Source organism: Gymnoscopelus braueri (genome assembly GCF_963280865.1).
Source record: "Gymnoscopelus braueri genome assembly, chromosome: 20".
Taxonomy (NCBI): Eukaryota; Metazoa; Chordata; class Actinopteri; order Myctophiformes; family Myctophidae; genus Gymnoscopelus; species Gymnoscopelus braueri.
Window position 1 is genome coordinate 22,200,533 of NC_137622.1, and position 18,276 is coordinate 22,218,808.

Sequence of the window (18,276 nt, forward strand, 5' to 3'; positions counted from 1 at the left end):
AAGTTCCAACGGTTTCTCCCAAGGAAAATAAGGTTGAGTCACAAGCTTTGAGTTTATCTTTTATTGTTCACTGCATTAGGCCATTATATACTCAACCATTTATGAAATGTCAGTTCTGTCCCGTCTTTTTCTGGGTTGAAATCCATGGTTGTGTAAGGATCATGGATTTTTAGAATTCGGGTATGGAGATCGGCTATATAACTCAAGGCAAAAACTCAGGCACAAAAGCCAAATCTAGATACTTAACACATACGGAACTTATGCATTATAGACCTTATATTCCTACACCAAACAAATCAATCCCGAAAATGACATTGTGGAAAATGCTTTATTATTGAACTGAAAAACAAGGGGCGACGGAGATAAATCCACTGCTGACTTGATAGTGCTGTTGTTCCAAGTCATTCTTTCAGTTTTAATAGTACTGATGGCAGGAAGTCTGCACGTTTTTTTTATTTGTCAGAGTTGACGAATAGCAGAAGCGCAGAGTGCTGTCGTTGACTGACTGTCCACTTGTCCATCACTTGAAGACCTTGCCCTGGCTCATGGGCTTGCCCACGTGCTTGAACTCTCCCTCCCAGGCAAAGTACTCCTTCACCATGGTCTTGCATTCTTCAGTGTCTGGATCCAATTTGCGCCAATCGTATGACTCATAATCGATTTGCCAGTCCTGAGACAGCTGCAGAAAGAACAAAGAATTTGTTGGTTCGATTGTGAACGGACACTGGGTTACATAAATTAAGGTCACTCATCGCTGTGGAAAGTCTTTCATCTAGTGGGGAGTGTAACTTTAGATCAATGACCAACTACCTAAAAACACTTGCACACACTGAAACCCAATTTATATTCTGTGGTATGACAATGCATGTCGCTTGCAGAAAATAATTGATTTTTAGGTAAATCTATTTGGAAAGTGACGTCAGGGTACTCCATATATGATGATTTATCGATATGCGCTGACCAGACCAACTTCCCACTCTGCACATCAATCCTGCAGGTTCTCGACGACACGCAAGAGAGTTTGAAGTCGATCGGTCAGGCGGTTCTTGAGATAGGCACACCCAGAGATTGTGTGAAATTAAAGAATGCTGGAGAAATTAAAAACAGTCGAAGGCATTTTGTTCTTACATGATACCTCCAGGTATAGCTTCCCCATCTTTATGGATGAGCGCTGTTAGGTTGCGAGTGATCTTCAATCTGATTCATCACACCCGTTTGTTTTTTAAATCAATACAATTTGTTCTGCACCGATGCGAAACTTTTTTAAGTAGCCAGACTGTAATTTTCTTCCTACCCAACATGGGAGCATGGGTTAGGCGCAGAGAGCATGGCATAACAGGGCACAGGGAGGGGGTCTCAGGTGATGCCTAGTGTCTCTTAATCACATGAACCCTAGCGTCACGATTCTGGGCATGTCATGATAGGTGAACATTCAGCGAAAATAGAACATTTGGAAAATAGCAGGTCTACAATCTCACAACGCACCGTATTGTGCGTTTGTAGATTGGCTATTTTCACCATTTGAAATACAAATTATATAGGGTTTACGTGGTTAAGAAAAGGCGCTGAATAGGCTATACATAAAGGACACCAAAATACATTTCCAGTCACTTGTACTTGTTTGCGCGTGATTACGTGCACACCACCAGCAGAGGGGCAGCAAGGAAATCACATATTTGCATGTAGAGAAGAGAACCCATGTTAAGCCAGCAATGGAAGATGTTAAAACCCAGCTTAACTTTGGGTGTAATAATTTGTAAGGGGATTTCGTGTAACATGTTCTTCGTTTCCAGATACTTACAGTGAAAGCCAGGTCCTGGCCTCTGAAGATCCAGATTCCAGAGATGGTGCTGGCATTGTTGCCACCAAACAGAAGAACGCTGGCGAAGCCATTCTTTCGGAGCTTGTCCAGACGCTGGAACATACCTGGGAAGAGTAAAGTTAAGTGGTAAATAAGTAGCCATATGGGAGCCTATCTCCTGTTTCTGTAGCGAGAGGAGGCCAAGCACAGGGACTTACTCCAAACACCGAAACCCTGGGTGCCAAGCAGGGAGGCATTAGGTTCCATTTTCTTTAATAGTCTTTGGTATGAGCTGGGCCGGTACCATGGAAGAGAATAAAAAAGCTTTAAAACTTAACCTTCATTGATAGTTTGATTGGATGTGTTAAACTTCTTAAACAGTCGAGTACATCCTTAAAGCCTCACAATGTAAAAGAAATGTAATTAATAAAATGTGATTTTGTCAGTATTTGTGGGTAGGTTAATACAATATAACTTATACAATTAGGGTGGTTGCATTTTGTCTCCCTGCTCTTGTCTCACCTAGACACAGGATCTGACTAGAATTTTGACCAGATGGTCAAGATTCAATTTATCCCCCGAGCAAGCAGGCCGGATCTACAGTATTGGCTCAATATTGAAGATTTCAGCACTTGAGCAGGAAACCGGGTTCAAATCCGGGGTAGAAGAGGAAAGTTGCATAGTGCTGCTTTAACTTATAACATCTGTCCATTTCTAACTTTGTTCAAGTTAAGGAACTTCTCTCTACTGCCATGATTTTTGAGAGAGCATCCAAGCTTCTCCATGGGACTGCTTTGACAAGTTAGTAGAGTAATTATTCATAGTGATAGCACTTGGAATGTATACGTTTGCAGGACAGTACCCATGATGCACTGTGCAACCAGCTTGACATAATTTAGAAATGGTTACGTTGTTGCATCGGTTTGGTGTGGTTAAGTTTAGGATGAGGGTTAGGTGTCGGGCTGGCTTCGTCCATTCATCATACAAATGCCTGCTGGGCATCAATCCTAACAGATCTGCTTAATGCCTAGCTATTCATCCATTGTTCAACTGCATTGTTCTCCCAAGAAAACAATATTGAGATTATCAGCTCAAGTCACAGAAGTCATTAGCTATACTTTTATTTGAGCCAAGTAAAACTCTTGCATACCGACAGATTTATTTTGAGAAGGCAGAGCCGAGCTGCTCTGTGCTTCTGTGTTCCATTTCCTGTGTAATATTTCAGTAAATTAGTTTTGAAACCGTTTTTAACATTCACAAACTATATGTAGCCTATTGAGATGTTATTATGACAACACTGAAAACCTGAATGATGCACTCATTAGGAAGGGAGTAGAGGCAATATGGCCAATGTAATGACAGTATATACACCATGTTACTATATTTACATTGGCTTTCGAAAGATATTTATCAATTGGGCTATGAAGGTGAACAGAAAAAATGGCTAAGGGTGTCACAATATTCGATACGTATCGGAAATGAAATTGACGTTCGATACAGTGTATTACAAGCCGATTCTCGCGTTAATTCATTATGTTATTCCCGTGCATGCGCACATCCGAGGGAAGCCATGAGGCGCTGCTGTTTTTCTGAGCATATTGATGGGGAAGGATGGAGCCGACAGACGAGAGACCGCTGGCAGTGTTGCATTGTAGCGTCCATTACCTTTCATTTCCCCATCTGTCGGGTAAAAAAAAGACAGCCAACAATCCCAACTCCCACATAATTTGACCTGCAGTCCACACTCAAGAAATAACAAGCGCAGTCGGGGTGACATGCAACCCCTTTCAGTGGTGGAGAACGCTGGATTTAAACATTTAATCAGCATTCTAGAACCACGTAACAAAGTGCCAAGCAGATAGCAGATAATTGCACACATGATCAGTCAAAGATACACCTGCTTCTTACAGTAAGTAGTTGTCACTTGTCACAGTGTTGCAGTGTGTTAAATATAAACAATACACAGCCATACAATTAGAATACAACTTTGGTAAACGGACAACTTGTTCAATGTGTCCACAGCATGAACCAGCCTTTTTCCTCACCAAGCAGAGACGACTGGGATTAATATGGACTCACGTCTCTCTACCCCTGTCAGATATAAGACTCAGTGCCATGAAAGGACACCGCCTTGCCCAGTGACGGGGGATGCCATTCGCTTCAATGCCTTTTAGAGTATATAGAAGTGGATATTTGTTGGGTAGCCCCAATTTTCTTATTGACTAGAATGACCGATGTTACAACCCTTCTTAAATGCCACAGTATTTAACATCATCAAATAACAGCTCACATCATGCTCCAGTTTTAATGCTGACAACTTTATCCTATTTTAAAATTGGCTTAAGGGAGGGCCGGCGGGCAAACCATGACTCAGCCATGACCAAGGAGTTCCCAATGCAGCTACGCCCAAATATAGTGTGTTGTCTAACCTCAATGTGTCGTCATGGCATCAGGCGCAAACAAATCAGTCAGCTTCATATATTGGCACAAAAGGGGGCATGCCCATATATGGGCATATACTGATGACATCAGGGATCTCCATATATGGGCATAAAAGGGACAAGGACTGACGGATACAAAGATCTCCAGGTATAGGCATAAAAGGGACAAGGACAGACAGATACAGAGATCTCCATATATGGGCATATCAGTCGGATCTGCGGTGCGACTTAGGTGTGAGGGCCGAACTTCTAGTTTACATACATTTAGCAAGCATCCTATGTCGCGTTTAGGGTTGGGGTACACTACTTATGCAGACTACATATACCCTCTCCCAATCAACAAACAAATACTAGATCCATTAACTGTTATACATTTTCTACTTCAAACTTCAGTGTGTTGCAGATTTCCTATTATTTCATATTTCAGAGACTGTCATACAGATCACCTTCCATTAACTCACTGTGAAAGAGTAAAACGATAAAAAAGCTTTACGTGATGGGTCAGCCCCAAAAAAATATATTGCTGATTGCCAATATATTCGCACTGGACAAGCAATTAATGTGAGAACACGACGGTGCACGACGTTGTCATACGACAAAGTATACATTCGGCTGTAACACGTGCATTGTCGGGTTACTATAGTAACGTGATTGCACGCTGTCAATGAACAGAGATGAGACTACACAACTGCCTTTCTGCTACCATGCAGCCCTCTCACTGACCAAAACTTGCTTAGACAAACCAAGAATTGTAAACATCACTTCCATAGAATATACTTTTCAGGACTAAGCTAAGATCACAGGCTAGGAGATGAATATTGAAGTTGAAGCAGAGTAGCCAACTACCGCAGTTTGCACCAACGATGTGGCAAAACACACCCATCCAACTTTTCTTTTACAGACGGTCGTTTTAAATAAATCGTGCCGCTGTGGGATAATCACCCGCCCGGGCGGTCCTCGGCCTCTACTGTAATAACTAAGAGGGACTCAGGAACGTGCCGGGCAGCAAGCAAACTCACATTTCAAATTGCATCGATTAACTGGTGATCATATAAACATAACTGACACAAGTTTTAATACTCAGACTTGACAGCAAATGTTAAGAATCAAGTGCTGGATCTTGTGAGACCGGGCGGACATGCATTCGTGCATCATTAAGCTTGCAAATGCACAGGGAGGAAGACAAGGATTTGTCCTAACTAAAGCTAGTTTCATTTTCGTTATTACGACTCGTCTTTGAACATTTAAATATATATACAGCTAAAATCAAATGTAGGCTACCGAGTAGCTGATAAATAGACAACTAGGAAAGCATAAGCTACTACCTCTTTTCTCTGCTCCATTCAGTAACAGGGAGGGGACTGTGTTTTATAGCCTAGACTCGTCGGAAATCAGTGCAACAAGTACGTCTATCCGCTCCCCAGCCACCATAATATGCTAATTATGATGGCCATTGTAAGCCATTTGCCTGTGGAACAATCAATCATTTTTGTAGATCAATAGACTAGCCAGCAGGCTGCATTTTTGACAACTGTAGTCAGCTATAGGTGATCTCATCCACTCCACAGTGATTTCTGCACACACCACCCCCACCTTTTGTTTTTGGCGATCTACACTGATTTCATATATGGCCTTTATGGAATCCAATTAAATTTAATCCATGATCCACATTTGATCTTTGTGATCTGGTCAAAACACTATACTGTCTAGTGCCTGCTGTTGGTGTCTCACCTGTGATGAGGTTGCAGCTCATGAAGACCTGGGTGAGCTCTTCTGGGAACTTGTATTCTCCGAACCAGATAGAGTAGCCCTCGCGATCAAAGTGCTCCCAGAAGTAGGGGACGGCTACAGACAGGGTGTCCTCATTGGAGTACGTCCTCTTGAACTCATCCATGATGAATGCGCTGGAATAAGGAAAGGATCTGATGTTAAATGGGTGCAGGACATGAGCAATGTTTTTTATTTAGGCTGTTTTACTGTACTTAAGTGCATTGTTGTGATTTCTTTTTATAAGAGATTTTTTAAACTTGCTTTAGAAAGGTGCTATATGCATTATTAAGATCTGTAATTGGGCAAGTATTATCCAAGACAGTACTTCACACTGATCTTTTGAAATAGAAATCCTACAATTCCTTCTTGCCAGAAAAAGCAAGACTAACAGGGCTGTCTACAAAACTGCAAAGGTTTCACTTTGTATTGCAACTAATCACAATCCTAAGCATAAATGTCAAAAGCAGCAGCATGTTAGGGTAGCATGTTAGGGCAAAATGTTACATTTTAAAAATAATATTGTGAGGAGTTTTCAGTCTTCACGTATGAGAGCTAAAATCCTCTCCTGATCTTTTTTGCAGGGATTCACAGAAATATAAATCATGTGATTGGCTTCAGTACAAATCAAGAACAGGCACAATGTACTTAAATTCCATTTGGAACAACTTGTGATATGAACTTAAGTTCAAATATTGCCCAAATTAATTGTATATTAGGTAGACTATTAACACATCGGGTGCCAAACACGGTCTGAACCGTGTTTGCGCAGAGTAGCGGTCCGGTGCCGAACACGGTCCAGACCGTGAAATATGTCTTTTTGTTTTTTTCGTTTTTCTCCACACGGGCGGGGCTAGAGCAGCTCTGGGAGTACCCATTGTGATCTTGAGAAGGATAGGCCAGATAGATCACCGGAAAAAAAAACATGGCTGCCATCCACTTCCTGTCTATTTCCTTCTTTAAAACACCTATATCTCCGAATCTGTTTCCGGTGGGGAAAACCGGTCATGCGCGATGCGCGATCCCCCCCCATTGTAACTCGCGAGTGAAATGTTATCGTTCCAGGCTGTAGCCAGGGTCATCGCGCAACATGAATGGATGTTTTTTTTTACATGGATTTGCTCCTCGTGGAGTCTAGAGCTTTAAACAGCAAAGCGCAGTCAATGGGGAGAATGCTGGCACCCAACGTAAGTTGTTATGAAAAAATGCTGGCACCTGATGTGTTAAAACTAATAATGCAATTTAAAATTAAGTTCAAATTTTGCCAAAATATTGCATATTAGGTTAACAAATGCAACATACAATAAAATGCAATAAGGTTAACATAAACAAAATGCAGCCATACAATTTGTTCAACTTTGGTAAACAGACATCTCGTTCAATGTGTCCACAGCATGAACCAGCCTTCTTCCTCACCAAGCAGAGACGACTGGGATTAATATGGACTCAAGTCTCTCTACCCCCGTCAGATATAAGACTCAGTGCCATGAAAGGACACCGCCTTGCCCAGTGACGGAGGATGCCGTTTGCTTCGACGCCTTTTACAGTACATGGAAGTGGATATTTATTGGGTAGCCCCAAGACTTTGCTTTCAAATGCCATAACAACATAACATCTTCAGGCATTCAGCAGTCGCTCTTATCATGAGGGAACATAATGCAAGGTCAAACTAACTACGATGAACCTTAGTAAACCAATACTAGGGTAAGTATTCATGAAACTAGTTCCAAGAAAGGAAGTATGTGCTAGATAGAAAGTAACCAAGATGGCAAACTACACTTCAAATCTAGTATCTAAATAACATACATCTATCAACATGTAAACTTAACCATTAACAACATACTTAGAATCTGTTAACAAGTAAACATAACTATCCAAATAAACAAGTGCAGATGTAAAGATGCTAAAGAAGGCTAGGAAATTAGGTGAAGTCTGAAGATGTGAGTTTTGTGGTGACTGCTGCAAAATATGGGGAGGGACTGTGCAGTTCCGACATACGAGATGTCATTCCACAGCTTCGAGTCGGGAGGGAAAAGAGTCTCTTCACAATATGCAAAAATATGGATGGTGAATGCTTGTGATATGTAATGCAAGCTATGCCAAGTGTCTTTTTTTTTTACCTCTTTGGCAGATGTGCGAAAGGGTCCTTTGTTTTGGGCTCAGAGGCCAGAGCTGCTTCACATTCATCCATATCATCATCATCATCAGCAGGGGCAGGCTTCTTCTCTTCTTTTTTCTTCTCCCTCTTCTCCTGGGGTTTGGCGCCATCCTTTCCAGCCTTCTCTTTCTTTGGAGCAGCCTCTTTCTTAGGCTGCATGTCACCAAACTTCTTGGCTGTAGGAGGCAGAATAACGTTTGCTTTAGATTAACCAAGTACAGAGTATCTGGTCAGGGACTTTTGGATTGTGAAATACACAGAAGTGTGAGTCAGCACAAGTAAAGCTAGAACATATTTGCAAACACTTGTCCAAATAGATTCTGACACTTGAAAATAATGCCTTTTATTGTGTAGACCATGAGTTTCCCAAATAACCAGTTATTTTCATCTCAGCCATATTAAATAATTTTCTCAGTCACTGAACCTGCTAAACCGTTTAAAAAAACATCAGAATACGGTATATAAAAAGGTGAATATTAACACTTTATAATTGACAAGGTTGAATAGTAAAGCATTACACTTTACAAATCTGAGGAGTTATCAGTCTTCACGTAGGAGAGCTAAAATCCTGCCCTGAACTTTGCAGGGATTCACAGAAATATTAATCGTGTGATTGGCTTCAGAACAAATCAGGGTTGTTGTTTAGGCCCACTTTTATTTTCAATTTTTACTAATGATATGCCTTGTGTTTTGGATCAAGCAAATATGGTGATGGATGCGGATGATTCGACCATGTTTAGCGCTGCAACAACGAGCAATACACTAAATAAAGTATTGTTAAATGAATTAAAATTGGTGTCAAATTGGGTAAAAGAAAACAAATTTGATCTTTAATGTGTCCAAGACAAAGTGCATTGTCTTGGGCACTAGAAATATGCTGGCTAGGGACTCCCAACTGAGTTTATCTATGGCGGGGACCCCAATACAGCAGGTTAATAAAATAAAGTTACTTGGTCACAATTGATGAGCGCTTAACATGGTAGGATCATATTGATAGTATTGTTGTGAAAATGGGGCAGGGTATTGCAGTTACACGCAGATGTTCTCCCTATATTACACCAATAATTAGAAAGGAGGTAACACAGGCATTAGTCCTTTCACATTTAGAGTACTGTATGGTTGTGTGGTCCTCTGCTGCTAAAATGGATATAAGAAAACTCCAGCTAGCACAAAATAGAGCTGCAAGATTAGCACTGTATTGCTCTTTTAGAACTAATGTTACAAGGATGCACCACAGTTTGGCATGGTTAACTGTTGAGGCTAAGTTAACATCAAGTCTTATAAGATTTTCCAGAAATGCAATTATTGAGGGGAAGCCAGATTTCTTCAGAGATCTATTACTTAATGCAGGTCTAAAACATAGATATCAAACAAGACAGGTAAGCTCAGGGTATTTGGAACTTCCAAAACCAAAGTCAGAAGTACTTAAAAAAACTGTTATTTATAGAGCCACCCAACAATGGAACTCATTATCCGCAAATATTAAACAAATTAAGAGCAAATATATATTCAAAAAATCTATTAAACAGATATTAATGAGAGAGATCACACAATTAGAATGATCAATATGTTTTTGTACATGATGTTTAACCAATGTTCCTGTAGTGTCTATATCATTGGCATTTTAATGTAGCTTAGTTTTGGACTGACGAGTGTCAGTTGTTGTTTGTATGTATATTGTATGTTGTTTTATGTTGTGATGTTTTATGTGGACCCCAGGAAGACTAGCGACCGCGGCAGCGGAAGCTAATGGGGATCCGAATAAAGAAAGAACAGGCAAAATGTACTTAAGTTAATATCACAAGTTGTTCCAAATGGAATTTAAGTTCAAATATTGCCCAAATTGCATATTGGGTAAACTAATAATGCAATATACTATACAATACAGTTACACAATATAACAAATACATAGCCATATAATTTGAATGCTACTTTGTTAAACAGACATCTTGTTCAATGTGTCCACAGCATGAACCAGCCTTATCCTCACCAAGCAGAGACGACTGGGATTAATATGGACTCAAGTCTCTCTACCCCCATCAGATATAAGACTCAGTGCCATGAAAGGACACCGCCTTGCCCAGTGATGGAGGATGCCGTTTGCTTCTATGCCTTTTACAGTACATGGAAGTGGATATTTGTCACAGTCGCTGGTTGCGACTACAATTTCACCTGACATCGTTTTTCGTGTTTAAAAACTCACCGTCAAACTGAGCCATCTTTTCACACATCTTGACCTCCCCAAGGACTGCCTTGAACTGTGGCTGGTTGACGCAAGTGACAAACCAACGTGTCACATTTGGGTATGGCTGACGGAAAGAAGGCTCCAGGACCTGCGTGAGGAAGAGACAGGGACTGGATCAAGGCAATGAAAGCTGAGAGTTGAACAAGATTGGGCATTTCATGGCTTCATACCAATGCCATTTACTTGATAATAGCATTTCTTAAATCTGGCTTCATGCTGCCCTTGAAAAATAGCAAAAATGTACCTTCAACTATTACACAAACATGGGGGAGGATAGATTTGGCTCTGCAGCCTTTGATAAAAATGTGGCAACAATTTCTGTCTTATTGAGATCATCATAAAGCGTTTATAGACGTTCACTAACCTATTATTTTATTTATGCTTCAATTGATTAATATAATATTGCTCATATTCCTTGGAGCATATAAATATGAAAATATAAATGCATCTTTTAAGAGCAGTTCTTTCTTATAGTTTATTTTTTAATACTTAGTAAAAGCAAAAGTCTATAAATAAAATTATAAGTAAAAAAATAGTTTGGGACATTTTGGCATGACTATATCTGTGAAAGTGCATTGATATAACCACACTTAAGAGTTCTGAGTGTATGTTAGTAGACATGCAGCGAGCAATCGGCCGACTATCAAAACTAACAAATCAGGTCATGGTCATAAATTCCAGTTTTATGCCGGTTTTGTGTAAAATTGATACTAGATGGGCGCTGCGCAGCATCAAGTCGTGCACAATGCTGAGTTAATAAACTCTAGCAAGTAGCCTAGTAACAGCCTACAGATGGAGCTGCTTACCATTGCAATGTAAGGATACATTCCATAATCTTGCGTGCAGCATAGCCTACTCAATGCTGTGACTGTCATGCCCTCTTTATGAGCAAAAGTAACGGCAGTAACATTTCACTTTCATGCAGCAATTTGTTGTGGTTATGTAGCAATTTAGCTTAGCCTGGTCGGCTAGAAGTGTCCGTGCCTCGCTGAGAAGCCTAATTAATAAGAGTCATAAATCTTCATAAACGTCAGCAACAGCACTCTCACCAGTGACTAATGTACGCTTCCACATAGACGGTGTCACGCCTAAGCATAGCTGATCTTCAAGCTCACAACAGGTTCATCTGCAACACGTAGACTTGTAAATCAGGCATAATTTATGCCCCATCATACGGTGTGTAAAATAGCAGATTAGGCTGTACTACCAAGCCATGAGTCGTGGCTTTTGACCCATTGTGAGGACATGGACAGCATCTTCAAAATCAGCAGTCTCATTATTGTGATAATTGAAAATGACTTTTTAATGCATCCCATCCATCTCTATTTATCCATTTGTCTGTGTGTGTGGGGGACAAGCAGGTGATTTAGCCTGTTGTGACATACACAACTTCTCCAGGCTAAAAAAAAAAGGCATCGGAGCAACCATAGTATCTAATTATAGTCCTTAGATAGAAAATCTGAGGAATTATCAGTCTTCATGTAGGAGAGCTAAAATCCTGCCCTGAACTTTGCAGGGATTCACAGAAATATAAATCGTGTGATTGGCTTCAGAACAAATCAAGAACAGGCACAATGTACTTAAGTTAATATCACAAGTTGTTCCAAATGGAATTTAAGTTCAAATATTGCCCAAATTGCATACTAGGTAAACTAATAATGCAATATACTATACAATACAGTTACACAATATAACAAATACATAGCCATATAATTTGAATGCTACTTTGTTAAACAGACATCTTGTTCAATGTGTCCACAGCATGAACCAGCCTTATCCTCACCAAGCAGAGACGACTGGGATTAATATGGACTCAAGTCTCTCTACCCCCATCAGATATAAGACTCAGTGCCATGAAAGGACACCGCCTTGCCCAGTGATGGAGGATGCCGTTTGCTTCTATGCCTTTTACAGTACATGGAAGTGGATATTTGTCACAGTCGCTGGTTGAGACTACATTTTCACCTGACATAGTTTTTCGTGTTTAAAAACTCACTGTCAAACTGAGCAGGTGATTTAGCCTGTTGTGACATACACAACTTCTCCAGCCTAAAAAAAAAAGAGGCATCGGAGCAACCATAGTATCTAATTATAGTCCTTAGATAGAAAATCTCAAAAATCTGTATCTGAAAAAAAGAAAACTGAAAAACCAGTACCGGCAGGTCAGACTAATAAAAAACTGGGAATCAGTACGGGCAAGAATATTGCAACCTCTGCATCTCTATGCGTTACTTTTTATGAGTGGCCATGTGCCTACCTGTTTGTAGAGCCAGATCATGGAGCAGGCTACACTGATATCAGCCAGGGTGACCCTCTCACCAACCAGGTAGGTACGAGTGTTCAGGTGATTGTTGAGCACTGCGAAAACCTTTTTCACCTCCTCCTTGGCCTGCTCTGTGGCCTGTAGATACAAGGGAAGAGAGAGAATCACAGGGAATTAGATATATTATTTCACAAACTCTCAATATCTTGCAATCTTATAGCCTGGTATCCAGCCTGCTTCGCTACGTTCGGCGGACTTTTTTTTCTCTCTTCGCTTCTCAGTCTGGAAAGCCTCCTATCTCCAAGGGAGGCGGGACATGCCAAAAGCTTCGAAACCTACCGTGGCTTCTGATTGGTCTGTGGTGCGGGGCGGGACAAAAAAAACAGTGTGATCGTTGTGATTCGTCATTCGTTTGAACAACATCCAATCAGCAACGACGTTGCCCAACGTAACATATGTAGTTCCAGTGTAGTTCTGCAAAACGAGTCAATAGGGTGCTCTCCAGACTGAGAAGCGAAGAGAGAAAAAAAAGTCCGCCGAACGTAGCGAAGCAGGCTGGATCCCAGGCTAGCAATCTTATGCTCTTGATGTCAGGGTGTGCAGCCCTTCCTTGTTTAACCTAACAGCTCACCCAAAATACCCAGTGTTCTGCAGAGATTGCAGACTAGCTAGCACAGAGAAGCTAATTTGATTCAGGCATCTGAAATAGACAACCATGGCAGATTGCAGTGAACCAATTCCAGAGTGTAGACTTGACCCGTACTAACAGTCAGCACAAAATTCCCCAAGAGGAAAATTGACTGTTCCATTTGATACAGATTCAGCTCAACTAGCTATTAGCGACAGTGACTTAGTGTAATAGACTGACAGACAAAACAAGTGTAAAGTGAGACTTGTAAAGGTAATACTAGATTATTGTCCAATAGACCGTATATAACTGTAGTTCTCTTTTCCAGAAGGTGGCATGAACATTTCCTGTTCTGGGTTAAAACAAATATTTATACAATTTTGACAAACTAGATAAAGTAACTGGGAGGTTGGGGTTCAATCATACCAAAGACTATAAAAAAGGTACCCAATAATTCCCTGCTTGACACTCAGCATCAAGGGCTGGATTTGGGGTAAGTCCCCAAGACATACTAGCGTAATGTCCAGGGGGGTGTACCTGTAGATCAAGCTGCCTCAACCTACAGAAACACGACATTGACACCAGTCTTATAATAATGATTATATTTATATAGTTATTCTAAATACTCAAAAGTAGCTTTACAGAAACAAAATAATGGGCCCCATGGCTCTGGAACTAACGGTTCCCAAGGCTACTTATGTCCTTGAAGTCACACGATGTGCCGCATTCTGAGCTTGACCTGCTTTTTTGGGTGAGTGACACAGCACCTCCTTCTCCCTGCGGCATTTCAGCATCTCCATGCAGATTCGGGGTTGTTCAGACAGGACAAACTCCACAACTAAAGCACTGGGCCTGGGTTCATGGCAAAACATATGCTAGCTCTATGCAGTCATGGAGGATGCAGGATTTCAGTAGGTATATGATTAAAGTGAGCCAAGCTGTCACCTCTTCGCTGACCTTTCAGTAACATGGTAAACAAATTGTAACTTTGTGAAATGATACGACTAGAAATGGTCACATAAACGCACGTTTACTTTAACCACGTAAACCCTATATACTTAAGTCAACCAGTGTCCCCCAGGGCTCTATACTAGATCCATAAGTATTTCCCTCTACACCAAATTTCTTGGCTGAAAATAGCCGATCTACAAGCTCTCAATGTTGCGAGGCATAGTAAGCTTGTAGATCGGCTATTTTCGCAGTCACACCCAGAATAGGGACATTAGGATTCATGTGGTTAAATAAGCTTAATTACTATTATTAAGTGTAAAGCATTACACTTTACAAATCTGAGGAGTTATCAGTCTTCACGTAGGAGAGCTAAAATCCTGCCCTGAACTTTGCAGGGATTCACAGAAATATAAATCGTGTGATTGGCTTCAGAACAAATCAAGAACAGGCACAATGTACTCAAGTTAATATCACAAGTTGTTCCAAATGGAATTTAAGTTCAAATATTGCCCAAAATGCATATTGGGTAAACTAATAATGCAATATACTATACAATACAGTTACACAATATAACAAATACATAGCCATATAATTGGAATGCTACTTTGTTAAACAGACATCTTGTTCAATGTGTCCACAGCATGAACCAGCCTTATCCTCACCAAGCAGAGACGACTGGGATTAATATGGACTCAAGTCTCTCTACCCCCATCAGATGTAAGACTCAGTGCCATGAAAGGACACCGCCTTGCCCAGTGATGGAGGATGCCGTTTGCTTCTATGCCTTTTACAGTACATGTAAACCCATTCCCAGCCTTTTCTCATCTCTGAGGAGAAAAGCCTGGTAACGACCTAATGCAGAGTGTGTTTATAGGGCGGGACTTACGTTGCATGTACTTCACCCGGAAGCTGTCTTTTACAACCAATCACAACAGGGTTTTCATGCACGGGGAATGTAAACAGATCTTCAAAGCATCAACATAACTTCCTTGGGTGGTACTTCCGGTTAGACCCTCAATGGCAGATCTCGCCATGGCGTGGGGCTTTGAAACTAATTCTGGACATGATTGTGGTAGTTCATTTTAAAATGGCACTATACCAAAGACTAAAAATGGGACCCAATGCCTCCCTGCTTGGCACTCAGCATCAAGGGTTGGATTGGGGCAAGTCCCTTCAACACACTGGTGTCATGTCCAGGGGGTGTACGAGCTGCCTCACGCTAAGGAAACAGGAGATAGGCTGAGCCTCAGGGCTCGGCAAGGCTTACTGTTAAGTCCATGTACTTGTTGATAAATGCCACAGACACGTCAACTAGCAAAATACTGAGTCGTTCACATCCCTACTTAAAGTACCAACTTTTTCTAAAGAACAATCATAACAGTTCGCAATTCATTACACTTCAAAAGTGCAACATCTGCTTTGGGATCCCAACTTACTACCAATCAACTTTCTGTCATTAACGTAACCACTTGAACCCCAGCAGCATCCCTATTCTGTAGGCAACGTTTACCGTTGTGAACTTGTAGATCGACTATTTTTGGCAAAAGAGACTTGGTGTAGATTAGAGTGATTAAAGTGTACCAAGTACATTTGCAACTCAGGTCCGTTTTACTAAGTACAGAGGGTTTAAGTTGTTCTTAAACCGACAACATTGGGATAACGTGTACCTGCTTGTTGAACTGCATGATACCCAGGGTGGGGAAGACCCATGCACTGGCTGGAGGGATGATCTCTGCGTCAGCGAAGCTCACCCACTGCAGCACCTGAGCTGCAGCCTGGGGAGTGGCACCGCGCAGGGCGTCATTGCTCACTGTATGGTGGGGATAAGAATAAACAAGAAACAATATCAATACAAGGCCTCAAGACAATCAATGAGAGCCCTTGATAATGGGAGACAACCATTCTGAATAAATAATAAATAAATACAAATATATACACACAGACCGTATACATCTCATAGAATAAGCTAAACAATCTTACTCTATGAACCCAGGTGACTTAGAATCTAGAATCACTAAGGACACTAAAAACGACCTCATAACATGGTGAGAGACTTACGGTAGTGAGCAATGGCATTACTCTCAAACAGACAGAAGCCGTCATCTCCCTGGTAAGCAGGGACCTGTAGAGTGGGACAGTGTCAGGCAGTTAGTAGGGTCGTCACGATCATGACATTTTAGTTAATTACAAATAATTGTGATTAATCATTTAATTTAGGTTTTTGGCATACAAATTAAAGTTCCATTTGCTTTTTAGGCTTTGTCAACTAAAATTGCTCAGGGCAGATATGACAATTAACTTAAATATACAAAGAAATGACTGACAATGACGGGTCCGGCACCAATTTCAAAACACTAATAATGAAATAGGTGATCTACAAGCTCACAACGCACCACAATGCAACGCGTTGTGAGCTTGTAGATCGACTATTTCTATCATTTTTTTTAAAATGTATGAACATTCAACAGATTAATTCAAACAGATAGATGGAAACGATTGACAATTGATTACCTCAAATAATGTCAATTAGGCGAATTAACATTAGTCCTTGTAAAGGTGAAACCCCCAACGCCTGCAAATTGGACAACTGGAGTAACCCCTCGAACTTACTAGATTGAATATCACAGCTCTTACTGACCTTTCCCAGGGGGAAGTTGCTCAGGAAGTTAGGTGAACGGTTCGTCTGCCCGAAGGTGAAGGCAGGGGGGTTGCTGGCAATCTTGAGGCGAGCACCGCTATACTGGGCTGCGATCTGAGCCTTGAAGGCCCTCCAGTTGTCTGGGTACGTGTACAGGGTCTAGAAAGAAACAAACAGAGGAGAGAAACGACACTGCATCCTTAGTGAGGGTTAACAACTAATGTAAAAGTATCACTGCTACCCTACCCTTGGAAGCAATTGAACTGATACTTGATCATGTCACATAATCATTAGGGGGTAGGGGTTCTTATAGAACCAATGCCACCAATGGCACCGAAAGGCCCAACGTTTAAATGCATCCTTAGTGAGGGTTAACAACTAATGTAAAAGTATATCACTGCTACCCTACCCTTGGAAGCAATTGAACTGATACTTGATCATGTCACATAATCATTAGGGGGTGGGGGTTCTTATAGAACCAATGCCACCAATGGCACCGAAAGGCCCAACGTTTAAATGAGACCAGTATACAGTCTACCCCAATATAAAGGGTCTACAAACCAAAGCAAAAAAAGTTTACTTCATTATTTAGCAGTTGGGAATTACAACATTATTCCTCCAAATGTATTATAAAAGGGCTCCCAAACCTAGGATACCAGACCAGTCCATTTAACAATCTTAACAATGAATCTGAAGGTGTTGTTAGGGGGCTGTCTGAAAAAAATACCTGTAACGTGGCAAAACGGTGGCATTATGTAATGACATGCATCAACTACTTTAAGTGAGCCAACTACTTTGCTATTCCTGTACATATTCGGTTTCTTCATAGGCTAACTAGCCACCAACACCGGAACAAATATCAGTTAGCTCTCATTTACACAGCTGAAGACGACAATACACAGTGCACAGCCTTTAATCATCCCAACATTACAGCTCACTGAGAATTAAACAAAAAAAAGGAAGAACGTAGGACGTTACGTCCTAGTAACAATAGACATGCTACCGGTGTGAACACAGCTAACGTGGCACACATCAGGTCAGGGCGTCATGCCTACAGCCTGCCTGTATGCAACGTCAACATAAAGGGATGGGATGGACGCTGAATGAACCGTATCACTAAAATATCGACAACATCGGCTGCTCAACATACAGGAAAGACATTATTTAGTGAACGTTGATCGGAAGGCGCTCGGATGGGGCTGATTTTCATGGGATAGCGGCGACAAACACCGGGGAAAGTTGAATGAGTGTCTATCGCTCCATCTTACTCACCCCTGCCGCCATCTTCAGGACGAGAGAAAGGAAGAACGTCGGCGCGTATCAGTGACGTATTCAAAGCCGGCACACTGACACGCCCACGTCGCCGTATTTAAACGTTTCGTCT

The 18,276-nt window shown here is 41.2% G+C and overlaps 1 protein-coding gene across 1 annotated transcript; it reads right to left on the bottom strand.

Annotated features, from left to right (window-relative positions):
• Nucleotides 1–309: 309 nt before the first annotated feature.
• eef1g (eukaryotic translation elongation factor 1 gamma) lies at nucleotides 310–18,230 on the bottom strand. The gene is made up of 10 exons (XM_080416354.1): nucleotides 18,165–18,230; nucleotides 16,893–17,051; nucleotides 16,313–16,376; nucleotides 15,922–16,064; nucleotides 12,670–12,813; nucleotides 10,371–10,500; nucleotides 8,130–8,343; nucleotides 5,974–6,146; nucleotides 1,802–1,926; nucleotides 310–679 (listed from the first exon to the last, which is right to left on the bottom strand). The coding sequence occupies exons 1-10, from the start codon at nucleotides 18,174–18,176 to the stop codon at nucleotides 521–523; spliced, it is 1,323 nt and encodes a 440-aa protein (XP_080272480.1). The 5' UTR covers nucleotides 18,177–18,230; the 3' UTR covers nucleotides 310–520.
• Nucleotides 18,231–18,276: the final 46 nt, after the last annotated feature.